Genomic DNA, 13,649 nt, shown 5'->3' with positions numbered 1-13,649 from the left:
CGCAATTGATTGGTTTATTGGTACCGATCCGCAAAGGGTAAACAGTTGGGATAACATTAAAAAGGAATTTTTTGCAAAATTTCAACTCTTGCGCGACGATATTGAAATTGTAGCAGAGATATTCAATACTAAGCAGGGGAAGAATGAAACAGTTCGAGTCTTTGCGAGGAAGTTGAAGGACTTGATCAATAAGATGGAGAATAAGCCGGCTGATGGGTTATAGAAAACATGGTTCATTGAAGGCCTTCAACCGAAGCTACGAAAGAAGATGAAAATCGTGCCGCCATCGATATACATTGAAGTGTACAACCGGGCAATGAACCTAGAAAGTGAACAGAAGACCAAAAAGAAAAAGAAGAATAGTTCATCCGATTCAGATGACGACACACCTTCAGGAGAAGAAAGCAACGATGATGAAGGCAGCAACAAGAAGGTCCGCGCTCTCCAAAAGGACATGATTCGGATGATGAAGGAGTTTAAGAACATGCACAAGGAGACTAAGGGCAATGAGTTATGGTGCACGGAGTGCAAGAAAGAAGGCCATACGAAGGGATCTTGCCTGAAAAATCAATTTTGTGAGATTTGCTAGATTATGGGACATTCAATAAAGGAATGCCCTTTCAACCTGAAAACAAGGGCACCACAGCAAGTGTTCCTAACACAGGAGGCGTCTCCATTAGGAGGGAGCAGGAACACCAATATAGAGGGTGCCACGTCGGGAGGATATAGAAATAATCGGCGTGGTCAAAACAACAATAACAACAGCAGCGGCAACAGTAATAATGGTGGAAGGAATCGAATCTAGTACGATGCGAATGGCCGGCCGATAGTTCAATGCCGCGCATGCAATCTGTGGGGTCACTTTGCCCGAGAGTGCACAATGGCGAACACACTGAAGTTGTTATGCAGATGGTGTGGATCTGACTATCATGACGATGCTAAATGCTCGAATTCTGGAGTAAACTTGATCACCGTCGGGACGAACAAAGAAGAGGTTTTGGCCATCACGTGGAAGCAAGCGAAAGTGTACTCGGATCCGGCAAAAGAAAAGAAGAGACTGGAGGAAGCATGGGCAGAGATTTAGAAAGCAACGCAGGCAGAGAAGGCCCACCTGAAGGATACGACTGGTACCTCCGCACGGAACTGTGCCGAACAAAACATTGTACGGTAAATATTACAAACCGAGGTACCCGTCAGGATAAATGATTTGTTGCTCACTATGCCTCAACTCTGTATGGCACTCGCGAATATAGCTCCAGTTGCTAAGCAACCACTGGAGCAAGGAAGGGAGAAAGAATGTGGCACAAGTGCGGAAGATCCAATGCTATTAGCCCTTTCATCCGGACGCCATCCAACAGTTGTCAAAATGGGCATTCTCGGGATTGCGCTGACAGACACGATTGTGGACGGAGGGTCCGGTGTCAATATGTTACCAGAGGATACTTGGAAGAGGTTGGGGCAGCTGATATTGTGGCCACCTACATTCCAGTTGCTAACAATCGACCAACACGGGATCAAATCGTTGGGAGTCCTACCGACACAACTAGTCACTATCGGAACACAACCGTTCCTGCTCGACTTCGTCGTGATCCCACTGAAGCGAAAAGGATACGATGCCATTTTGGGCCAGGGGTGGCTGATACAAGCCAATGTGAAACACGATTGGAAGAAAAATACTTTATCACTTGAAAGCAAAGGGTGGAAATACATCATTGATCTACACACACAAATGGTAGGTGAGGAGGCAGCGTCGTCGGATTCCGAAGGTGAAGGTGGAGAGGATGACGAGGGCAAGAAGAGAATGGAACCTGATGAAGAGGGAGTTTTGAGATTGGAAGGAGGGTTGAGTGAGGACGATCTAGACTCATTGAATGGCCTTTTTCACTGGCAGATGGAGGATTATGAGCTCTTTCCGAGCTGTAATATGTTAAGGGTCGACGAAGATAAGAAAGAAGAAGGAAATGAATGTTCGAAGGAATATAGAGAAGCAGAAGAAGGAAAGGCGGTTACGGTTGAAGCTGAAGGGAAGAATATACAGTATGAACCCAAAAGAAGGAAAGATTCCACCGTATGACCGCGCAGAAAGAAAGTGTTACGTCAAACCACAGATATAGCAGAAAGGTGCTAGCAGCAAGGAAGACATCATTTGGTCTGCACAGGAAACAAAGAGGAAGGGTTCAATAAAAGTTGGAGCAGTACGGAGTGGAGGTGTTATTGACGGCCAGAAGGGGCAGCTGACGGAGTCCATGGTACCGAGCTTCGTGAACAAACTGGGCGATATGGAAAACCAGATGGAGAGATCGTGTACCTTAAATAAACTTGATGAGCGATGATTGCAGGCACGAGGGGCCACAGAGGTGACATAGAATAGGCACAAAGCATGGCATGATAGACACCAGAAATTGAACAAGTTCCAACCGGGACAGTTGGTGTTGAAGTATGATGGACGGAACGAGATCAAACCAGGCAAGTTTCAAGTGAAATGGGTCGGGCCGTACCAGATTTGGGAAGTGGGTGATAATGGAGCAATAGGATGCTAGACGGAAAGGAAGTGGCCGACGCAGTGAATAGGTCGAAGTTGAATGTCTTCCATGAAAGAAGTAATGCACCTCTGTGGATGAACAACTGAGAAAAGAATGACTGTAAATATTGTACAGAGTTCAAAAAAAAAAAAAAAAGAAAGAAAAAATAAAGAGAAAAAAAATTGAAAAAAAGAAGAAGAAAAAAGGAAAGGAAATTGACCGTACGGCTTTGTGAAGGAGCAACAAACACCGTACGGTGGAAAGGTTGCATCACCGTACGGTAGCATACTTATACCATCGTACAGCTTGGAATTGGAAAATAACTCCTGTACGGCTTCCATTCTGTCAAACAAGTCATTTGTTCCTGAAGCATTGAAGGCATTCGTCACTGTACGAACATAGTTGGAGTACAAATTGACACTGTACGGTGTTTCCAGACAGTCACCGTACGGCTCCAAGTTGTAACACAATACAGTCCCAGTATACCATCGTACGGCAAGGTGTTTGCATAGTATTCCAAGTTATGCTACCATATGGCATGAATGTGTTACCGTACGACATTTCCTAAGGCAAGCGTGTATTGTACAGCGTTCCAAGATAATTAGCATTCACTGTACGGTATGATCCCTTCACGTTTCGAGCAAGACATTAGACATATCGCCGTACAGTCTTCCACAGGCTATAATGCCGTACGACCTCGACTATAGGTGCCATAGTGTGCATTGCCAGTAGCATAGGATGTTAGAAGTTAAAATGCAGGACTAAGCATACGGTGGTCATGGGTTTCAAAGGCTGAAGTACGGTGTTCAGTAAGGAAGAAATGAAGAGGAAGTGAAGCATACGGCATCACAGAGTCCTCCAGGAAGACGATACGGCCATGGCAGAAGCAATCCATTGCGTAGTTGTACATTGGCAGCAAAGTTGTAAGACCACTTTATAGATCCAGAAGAAGGGTGACAGGAGGGTTTCTAAAAAAAAAAAAAAAAAAAGTCGACAAATCATGAATGTTTAGAATGAGTATCGAATGATGCCAAAGGGAAGGGGAAGCATTAGCGGTTGCTAGAAAGAGTGTGGGATCAGAAGAAATTGCAAAAATAGTGTGTTCCATGCATTTTTGTATGGGTTTCAGAGTGCTAATTTCGTCTTGGCGGCGAGGGGCGCTGCCCCTTGACCTCACCCTGTATTGCGCCCCAGGACCCTGCGGGGGCACTACCCCTTGATCCTGTTGGGGGTGCTGCCCCCTAGACCCCTAGTCGTCGCGAATTATCAGTTGTGGGAAGTATGACCAGTTGATGAGAATAGGAGCTACTGCAGGCATAGTGTGCCAGACGTGGAGAGATAACAGAGCGAAGCAAGTCTCAGGTAGAGTTGGTGCTTCTAAAGAGAAGATGGGCAAAGGCTGGGCAGGAAACTCAGGAGACGACCGAGAAGGCTCGGGAGGAGATGGCCGATCGACTTGCCACCCAACAGAGTGCGTGGGAAGCAGAGCGGACAACACTGTTAACATAGCTTGAGGAAAGTACACAAGGGAAGCAGCAGGTGGAACAACAGCTAGTAGTAGCAGAGTAGCGGATGGTAGAAGCTCTTCAATAGAAGGACTCAGTGGAGAAGGCTCATGATCAGAAAGAAGCTGAGTGTTAGGAGGTTGCATTGATGCTGAAGGAAGTAGTGGAAGAGAACTCTCAGAGCAGAGATTTGAAGGTCGGGATAGATCAGGTGTATCAGCTTCGACGCAACCGGTCTTCGCAGTCGGAGACACAGCCTTCGGGTTCATGATGTATAAGCCCATGTTGTTTTTGTTGTTTCATGAATAATATAGTTAGTTGTTGGGTTTTTGTTATGTCGTCGTTGGGAGACGACTTTTCTTTTTAGGGGGGATGATGTCGTTAGTAAATACTTTAATGGGATGTATCTCGTTAGTGTATCAGGATACATGCTGTCAGTATCAGGATGGGGGTGTGTGTCGAGATGTATGCCATCAGGCTGATAGGGTGTGTATTGGGAATGTTCTGTCGGTATCGGGAAGGTTCTACTATTGTAGCCGACATGTTGTATGTGGCCAATGGATACCTTCGGGAATGTTCCTTAGTATTTATATCCGCCTTTGGGATCGTTGTAATCATGGGATATTATCAGAAGCATAATGTAATACCTTTGGCATGTGCGAATATAATAAAAGGAGTTCTGCTGTTCTCATCTATTGTCTGTATGCATTATTTTCTTTACCTGGTACGGTAAACATTGACCGAGCATTGTTTGATGTAACTTCTACAAGATTTCCTCTACGAGTTGGTTGCAGTAGATACAAAACAATTTTATGAGCAGATTTTGAAGGCTTGTAGCTTGCTAAGCTAGCCACACCATTCACCTTGTAGCTATACCACTCTTCCTGTAGGTTGTACCATTGAGAAATGACAGTAGGAATTGGCGCAAAATTCATTATCAGTACTCATTAACAATAGATAAAGATTTACTAGAAAATCTGGAATAAATTGCGTATGAGATATCCTATGCCCATTGAGGATTGCTAGTCTAAGGTTGGCAGCCTTGCGTCAAGCCAGTGTAGGGTTTAGAATTATCATTGTTTCTTCCATTATTAGTTTTCAATAATTATTGTTGCTTATGATGAGATAGGCTTGGTAAGGGACGAAATTGAGGCTAGGGTTTCTACTATGCTTCAATTGTATGTAGGGTGTCGTAGAGATCTTGGTCAGGATATGGCGACACTGTCTCTAGTGAATAACATGCATTTGCTTGCATTGTAGGAATTGATGTGGTACAAGGCAGGGAGGTGATTCGAGGGGGAATAGATGTCACGAGGCAAGGAGAAGAGATAGGGCGGCGATGATTTCTATAAGCGGGGAGATGGTGTTGGTTTGGAGATGTAGGGTGATGGTAGTGGCATTGGGAATGGGTCATTTCGAGCGCCCATTGTTAGATTTAATACCATCGAGGCTATGGATTTGGTGCCATCTTCCTCAACTGTGAAGGTTTCAAGCCCATCCCAATGTGTTTTTTTTGTTGAGGAGTCCGTTCGACAGGATTGTGCATGGGGGGAGCATAATTTTGATAAGAGGAATAGTACTAGTGCAAGCGGTTCTTGCAGGAGAAATGGATATGATTCAAAAGAGCTATTGTGGTCTTGGATGACATGGTACAAACATGCGATTGATGGATTGGTAGGGGGGTTGAAACCATGGCTAGTTGGATCCATAACTATAGATTTGGGAGATTAGGTAAAGAAAAAAGTAGATCATAATGTTGATGGTTTTTTTGTGCTTGGTTTCATTGGATGTTTCCAAGCTTTTACGAGCTTCACAAATGGATTTTTGAGAACTGGGAGCCGATTGTGAAGGGATGTGTACAAATTTATTTGGGTTCCAAGGGTTTCTTTGTTGTAGTTTTTGAAAGTGTTCGTGATAAAAATAAAGTTTTGTGTGAAGGAATTAGGAGTTGGAAGAATAGGCATCATCTAATGCTGAAACCTTGACAACTAGCTTTCTATGTAACAAAGGAAACTTTTGATAAGGTTCCACATTGGGTAAGACTCCTAAATCTACCTCTTCATTTCTAGTTCGATTCTTGTCTGGAAGCTATATGCAATTCTTTGGGTAGTTTTTTAATGGTTGATGAAGAGTCTTCTAACCTCCTACATTCTACATATGCACAAATTTTAGTGGAGATGAATATGACAGATAAGCTTCCAATAGAAATCATGCTCAAAACCTCATAAGGTGTTTGGGTGTAACCCCTTGATTATGAAAGGGTACCCTTCAGATTTAGGAGATGTTTTCAAATTGGGCATAGGTCTGCTGAATTTGCTAAACAAAGACATGACAAGGTGACCTCTTTGTAGGCGAAGGGTACACAAAAAAGATGGAGGAGGGTGAACAACTAAGGGGGGAGATGCCTCAACAAACATGTGAAGTATTGAATCAAAATGGACAATTGATGAACAATACTAAGACAACAAATTTGGTTTGTGATAAGGGGCTCATTAGTAAGAAAACCATTGCTACTCCAGATGGTAGTGAAAAGAAACTAATGATAGCTTCTCAAGAGGGGAAGATGATCTTGATGGAAAACGATTTCAGCAAGATGGAAGGCGGGTTGAAGATGGGATGGCTGTCTTGATGGATTGGGAAGATGAGGTGGCTAAGGTGGAAGAAGGATGGACAACTGTGAAGGGAAATTTTTTTTAGAAAACAAAGACGTTCTTTGATATGATTTGACACTCACACACAAAGGGAGGAGCCAAGAGCAAATCTTGACTGATAATAGATGCAATATGGTTTCAATATTGTGTTTTGCAATTGTTAGGTGTTGGTTGGGGAGATGGTTTTGTAATGTCCCCAACTTAGCAGGTTCCAGTAGCTTGGCGATGACAGTTCATCATTGTGACACTCGTGAGTTGACACTTTGTTTTGAGGGTCTTAGTGGAGTAACTTGCTATTTTTAGTAAGTTAGTTTTGTTAGAGTTACTATTTTTAGCAGTTATTTGATGTACTTGGTGACTTGGCTCCTTGAGTGACTTATCGGGTTCATTTACTGAGTTACATATTGCAAGTTATTAATGGAGCCTATCTTCGTGAATAACATTATTATTTCATAGTTCTAATTTGATGGTGTGAAGTTGAAGACTCTTTAGTGAGAAGTGTAACTAGGAAGCCAAATGGCGTCTAGTGTCTTGATGAAAATTTGGCTTGGCAAATGCTATAAAAAGGACTTCATGAGATAAGTCGGTTTATTCCATGATTGCATTTTATTTTGATTGAGTTTTCTCTCCAAGGGTTTGGGCATGGTTTTGAGGAAATTTGTAATTCCTCCTTTGCAGTTTGAGCTGATCTTAATATCAGTGAATTGTGTTACTACTGAGGGATTGTTCTAAATCGATCAGTGACTTGGATGGTGCAGTTGTATGCCATTCCAAATCATTTACTTGCTGCAATTTTGGGACGGGAAGTAGCTGTCTATCTTGGCGTTGAATTGTGTGCATTTCCTTACAATCAACTGTTAGCCCCAACTATTAATGCAATAGGTAATGCTATGAATGTATGTAAAAGAGTCATATCAATTGTTATATTGTCATTGATGTCAAAGTCCTAGTTGGCTAGACATTTTGCTAACTCAGTAGAGTGCCATATCATTTGATTGATGAAGAGGATTTGAACAAAGTATGATGAAGACATAATTGATAAGTATGGTATTCAATGGGTACTTGAATGAGTTGGACACTAATAATGTATTATTGGTTTGATTGTTTTACAATCATATATTGTTACAATATATTGAAGAACACAAGCTTAACCGAGTGACAAGGTTAACAAAGGGAGACTGCAACTCACCAAGTGACTGTAGTATTGCTGGAGTATTTGGCAAAGTAAAAGGGAAATTTAGTATTGCTTGAGTGAGTTAGTAATAACCGAGTTCTATATAACTCGAGTAAATGTTATGTTTACGGAGTAACAGCTGGAAGAACAAGTTTGAAGAATTGGAATCTAAGGCTGACTTTTGATGAATTTTGGAAAGTTCGAAATGGTCTAAGGCATGAGTCAAAGTTTGTTACAAGATCAACGACTTGGAAAATTCAATAAGGATACGATGATGGAGATTGAAGAAGGATAGGGATGAGCACAAAGTCCTATGAAACTTATATGCTCTGAGTGTCTAGATTCATTGTATGGAGTTTTGAATCTAGAAATTTGGTATGAACCTAAGATTGACAATTGTGATTAAGTGGCAAAAGATGGAAGAATCAAGAAGCTTGGAGATGACTATTCAAGGAGGAGGTCAAGACAATTTTAGGTTGCTTGTTCAGAGCTGATTTTGTTATGTTGCTGATTGGAAGCTGATCAAGTAATGATAAATTTGTTGTGAAAGTGAAATTGAAGGTGAAGGAAAATAGTTGAGCCAAGAGAATCGAGTAGTGGAAGGAGAAAGAGGTTTTCATCAGCCAGTCAAAAGTATAGAGTGAAAGGAGATCCAAGAGAGATTTCAGATAGAGACATGAACATAGTAGAGACCTGAACAAGCAAAGGTAGTTGCTATTTTTAGTAGGTCATTTGTACTGTTACTTTTTAACCATTATAGTAGAAAGTCTTGGAAGAACCGAGTGGACCTAAAAAGTCTGTGAAATCCTATATGGTAACATTGATTAGTGGTGTTTGTAAGTCCTTTAAATCAGGCCACTCTTCAGTCAGGAACAAGGAGTGATAAGGTCTAGATGATCTTTTTGTGAAATCCTCTAACAAGGTCACGTTAACAATGTGTATGAAACCTTTAACAAAGTTGGCTTCTAGCAGAGCTCACTTCAGAAGAGTGAATATTTTTGGGTTGTTGATCCTATGTGGTTTTTCACTTCACAGGGTTTCCACGTTAAAATCATGGTGTCAAATGTGTGAATGTTATTTGTGTTGCAAGTTGTTTTACAGTTTACTGCAACTCGGTAATAACTATGTAATCACTGGAAAATTTACTGATATTTGGTAATGCAAAGAATAGTAAGTTAATAGTTTGGAATAAATTGGTTGACAGAGTTAATTAATGATATCACCGAGCGTTTATTACTGATGTTTATTAAGTTTTGTTGGTATTGGAATTGTTTGAAGGGACTATATGATAACTGGATTTAACTGATTCAGCCCCCCCCCCCCGCCTCTCAGTTATCTAACATCAACGTCATGATTTTCTGCAAAGTAACAAGAATCGGAATCGGATCGAAATCGGCAAGGCTGAATCAAATCGTGAATCGGCCATGAATCGGAATCGAATCGGCCATGAATCGGAAAATTTAAAAAACCCTTGAAATTTAGTGAGTAACTTATTTCATAAACCCTTTATCGCTGATTCGATTCACCGATTCACAAAAAATCGTTTGGCTTGAATCGAATCGCTGAATCGCGTGAATCGCATGAATCGCCGTGATTCTTGGAACTATGATTTTCTGTGTTAATAGAGGCTGAAAATAGCCTAGCTGTGGCACTGATTGGGAATTTACTTCTGCGTGGGATTATCTGGTGCCTGCATTCACTGTTTGAAAGCTGGGTTTAGCAGCAGTCAAGACGCTGGTGCGAGGTGTCAACAATCAATTAGTAAGCTACAATGCTTGGTCTGCAATTTTGGGTTAAAAAGGCAATGTTGGATTGCAATCTGCATAGCAATGACATCGATACCTTCCAGGTTCCCTTAAAAATCAATTTTCTAATACATTTGTGTTAATATCTAATGCAACTCATAATTGCAATTGAAATTTGTTATATAGGCATTCCTATACATTCTGAGAATTACTGAAAAATCCATATATATTTGAAACTAAAAAAAATCTGGAAAAACATTCAAAACCAAAAACATCTATCCAGCACAATTCTTGAGTGAGCCAGTAGGGCCCTTACGGATTTCCTTACTTTAGCCATCCCTGGTCCCGGCCAGGGTTTTTTCCTTCTTTATTTAATAAAATAAACCACTGTTACCAACCATAAATAAATGAATTATTTTTGGTTAGAAATGAAGTATTTGGTGCAACTTAAGCAAGTTGGCACCCCTTTTCTTGTGATCTCAATCTCATCAATAGAATCATTAAGTGGTTGAGTGCTGATTTCATGGTATGCATCCTTGCTATTTGGAATTGCAAATATAGGGTTCGAATTGCTGCTAGAAGTATGGCAAAATTTATTTATCTAAATCTCAGTCCTTTATATATTTGAATTTTTGGAGTCAAACGCATTATAGCTTGAATATGTTTTGGCATTGAAAACTAAAACAAAACCCTTGCAAATAAATTCAAAGACAAAAATATATTAGAAAAATCAGACAGATCTTGGAGGGGATACTTCAAATGGCGTGTCGAAAGTTGGGTTTCTGGATGTCCTTCGGAAGATGTATAACACTAAGGATGCATGTAGGCTTCAAAAGCAGTTGATTGCATCGGTTAATTGTCAATGCCCTAGATTTAGTAAGCTAGAGGGATGGGCAAAGTAGACTAGTATTGCTCAAAAAGACCTTGCTGGTTGATGGACATGTTATGGGAAGCATGTCCTGGTGTTTTTTGTCATATTTATCCTTATTTTATCTGTGGAACATAGAATACCCTAACATAGTAGGAAAGTATTAAGTACACGAAGGCTAGAGTAACCAATGGCATGCTTCACATGCTATAGATGTAAACATTTACTCTTTTTAAAATATGCTTGTATGATTAATTCTTTTTCTGTCTTTTGTGGAGTCTTATGGATTAATTTGTGTATGATAAATCATGTTTTCTATATCACTTTATTTTTTTGGATTTGTATACATATACTAGTTTTCTTCTTTTTTACATTCGTAAAAATCTTCTTTTTATTTTCTATTTTTTTCTCTCTAATATGTATCAATTTTATTGTGCAGCTATCAGTTGCCTGCATTATTGACCGGTAAGACTGCTATAGTAATAAGCCCCTTGATAAGTCTCATGCAAGATCAGGTACATAACTTTCATAGTGCTTGCTGGTTATTTTTGCTTTCCACTCCATTGTAATGTTTGTTGCATGTTGTCACCAACAGGTAATGAGTTTGCAACAAAAAGGCATAAAAGCCCAGCATTTGTCTAGTATGCAAACTAATCCTAGTGTGTTTGCAAATGCTGAGAACGGAGAGTTCGACATTGTCTACATGACCCCAGAGAGGGCTTGCTCTCTGTCTTCTGGGTATGTGTTTTGTTTAATCTCACATCTTATTCACTCTGTACACGTTCAATGGCACACTTTAGATTGATACTTTGCCGAAGTATTATTGATTTCTTTACAGATTAATTTATTTTGATAGTGTCATAGAAATAAGGTCTGAAGAACTTGCATTCAATTGCATATTGTTGACATGTACTGGAATAGAAAATTCAGATTAATTTGATATTTGGTTGAGGCTCTATGTCATCTAGGAGATGACATTGCACTTATTTGCTAGTTGTATGTATTGGTAAGGATGGGATAGGTTGTTTTAGGATATGGTAATAATCATGGAGCTAAGTGTAGCAGCAAGGCTTGAAATGATTACATGGAATTTTAGGGATTCTTGTGATGCTCCTTTCCGATAAGTAGTTGGAAATGATCACTTAGCTTATTTATTCTTGTAGGCTAATTTTGGAATATCAAGGAATAAAGTAAATTTTATGGATATGTTACATTAATTAATTTTATAAAGTGACTTAAGTGCAATAAAAAAGGAAATATTAATGTCACTTTATTAATGTACTTCAATGAATTATTTTATGTGTGGATTTGAAAGGCCCTTCATGATTGTTCTGAGGAAAATATGAAAAGAAGAATTGGGAGCCCATTTGGACATGCTTGTTTATTTATTTTATTGTAGATTTGGAGGTTCTTGTTAGAGCAAAACCCTAGGACAAAACCCCTAAGAAAAACCAGTTTCCATAGTGAGACGTCTAGAAATCTACCTTGGTTGAAGGTTGAATCACACAAGTTTCATGTGAGGATTGAACAATTAAAAGATCTATAATTTTTTTGAAGTTCACAAGCAATGGAAAATTATAGTGTTCTCTGTTTGGGGCAAAGATGATTGGTTTGGATTGGTTTTAGTTGATGATGAGGAAGATAGATTGAATGCCATGAAATGAATAGATTTTATGGATTACTTAAGGATTTTGGTTGGGCAATTTGGTGACTATCTGCATTGGGCTTGGTTGCAATTGGGTGTTTGGTGTAATTTGCACAATGTGAGGGATCATTCCTGGGCTCTATTTTCATAACAGGTTGGCATGCATCTTCTTGTCAGGCTGTGGGTTTGTTGGCAGATATTTTCTTCCATTATTGTGGAGTTTGGGGTCTTTAGCATAGGTGAAATCACCTTGGACTACCTACGCACCAGTATTGAGTAGAGACTGAAATTTTGGACTGTCCTCGCTGGTTCAACTGTCTCAGTAGAAGGATATGTGAGGGCATTCAGTTACTGTTGATTTTGGTAGACATTCACATAGGTATTTGCACATTTTTTAGGTATTGTTGGACAAAGTTGTTATTGGCTAGGTGCTAGAAACCTCAATTTGTGGGCACTTGTCCCTCCTTGGCATGTGAAAGTGGAGGTATTTCAAACTTTCTGTGGCAAATATTGAACTTCTCAACTGTAGCGCAGACCTTATTCTTTGTAGCTGCTGTTGTACGAAGAGAAACCTGGCACTTGGTGACCATTTCCACCTTCAGAAGAAAGAACTTTACTTGCTGTTTAAGATAAGAATATTGAATTTGTTTGGCCCTATAAATCTGTTACTGTGCAGCAAATTGAATGTATGAAATCTAAATTAATACTTGGAGCAAACTGTTTAAAATTTTTGCTTTTACTTTAATCAGTTCAAGGTGAAGTTTTCAAATGTTTATCATAGCAACGTGACTCAGAAATCCATCAACTGTTGCTAAGCGTTTCAGCGACACCCTTGAACTGAAATGCATATGAATTGTCTGACAAAATGTCTATTTAGGGTGTGAAGATTTTCACAATCCATGAGATAATTTGTATATAGCCATTTTCTAAACATTGATGAAAGGCGAGAAATTGGGTACAAATTGGCAAGAGTCTTTATGTGGTATTAGAGCAAGTGATCTTGGGAGTCTGTAAAGTTAACTGATAAGTTAATGTCTTAAACTATTTCATGAATCTTGAGGATACATATTTTATCACTTACAGGAGTAGAGAATATTTTCCTAGTTCATATTTTGAAGAAGGAAGTAGGATGATGGATGTGAACAGCAGAAACCTAGTACCATGGAGCTTTTAAATGATTTGGCTAGAGGACAACCATAGTTGGTTCAAATGTCAAATGATGCAAAGAATGAATGGTAGAAATCAAGGTGATCATGCCAACATTTAATGGTAGAAATCAGAGTGATAGTCTGGATTATTTTTGAAGATAAACCTTCTAATTGTTGAGAAATTTAGCCTCATAATGAATTGAAGCAAATTCCATATGTAATATATGTTTATATATACGTGTGGATTTATGTTGATATCCGTAAATATCACATCGAGATGATATATCTCCATATGCTTGAGAGCATATTGTGTTCCATAACAAATCCTCTCTATGTAAGAGGGAGTGTTAAGATTATAGCTATAGTCGGATTGATTTAATCTTAAGATGCA

The 13,649-nt window shown here is 39.6% G+C and overlaps 1 protein-coding gene across 1 annotated transcript in view; it reads left to right on the top strand.

The window, feature by feature from the left end:
• The window catches only part of LOC149548440 (uncharacterized), a 330,750-nt gene that overhangs the window by 46,913 nt on the left and 270,188 nt on the right, over positions 1–13,649 (top strand). The window contains exons 3-4 of the mRNA XM_089792508.1: positions 10,905–10,980; positions 11,061–11,203. Of these exons, the coding sequence (XP_089648634.1) occupies positions 10,905–10,980; positions 11,061–11,203 (219 nt within the window). The remainder of the gene's footprint in view (positions 1–10,904; positions 10,981–11,060; positions 11,204–13,649) is intronic.

This window comes from Cupressus sempervirens, chromosome 7 (assembly GCF_028749045.1).
Source record: "Cupressus sempervirens isolate cs-2001-9-10 chromosome 7, ASM2874904v1, whole genome shotgun sequence".
Taxonomy (NCBI): Eukaryota; Viridiplantae; Streptophyta; class Pinopsida; order Cupressales; family Cupressaceae; genus Cupressus; species Cupressus sempervirens.
The sequence above is the reverse complement of the archived record's forward strand: the minus strand, read 5'-3'. Positions and strand labels throughout refer to the sequence as shown.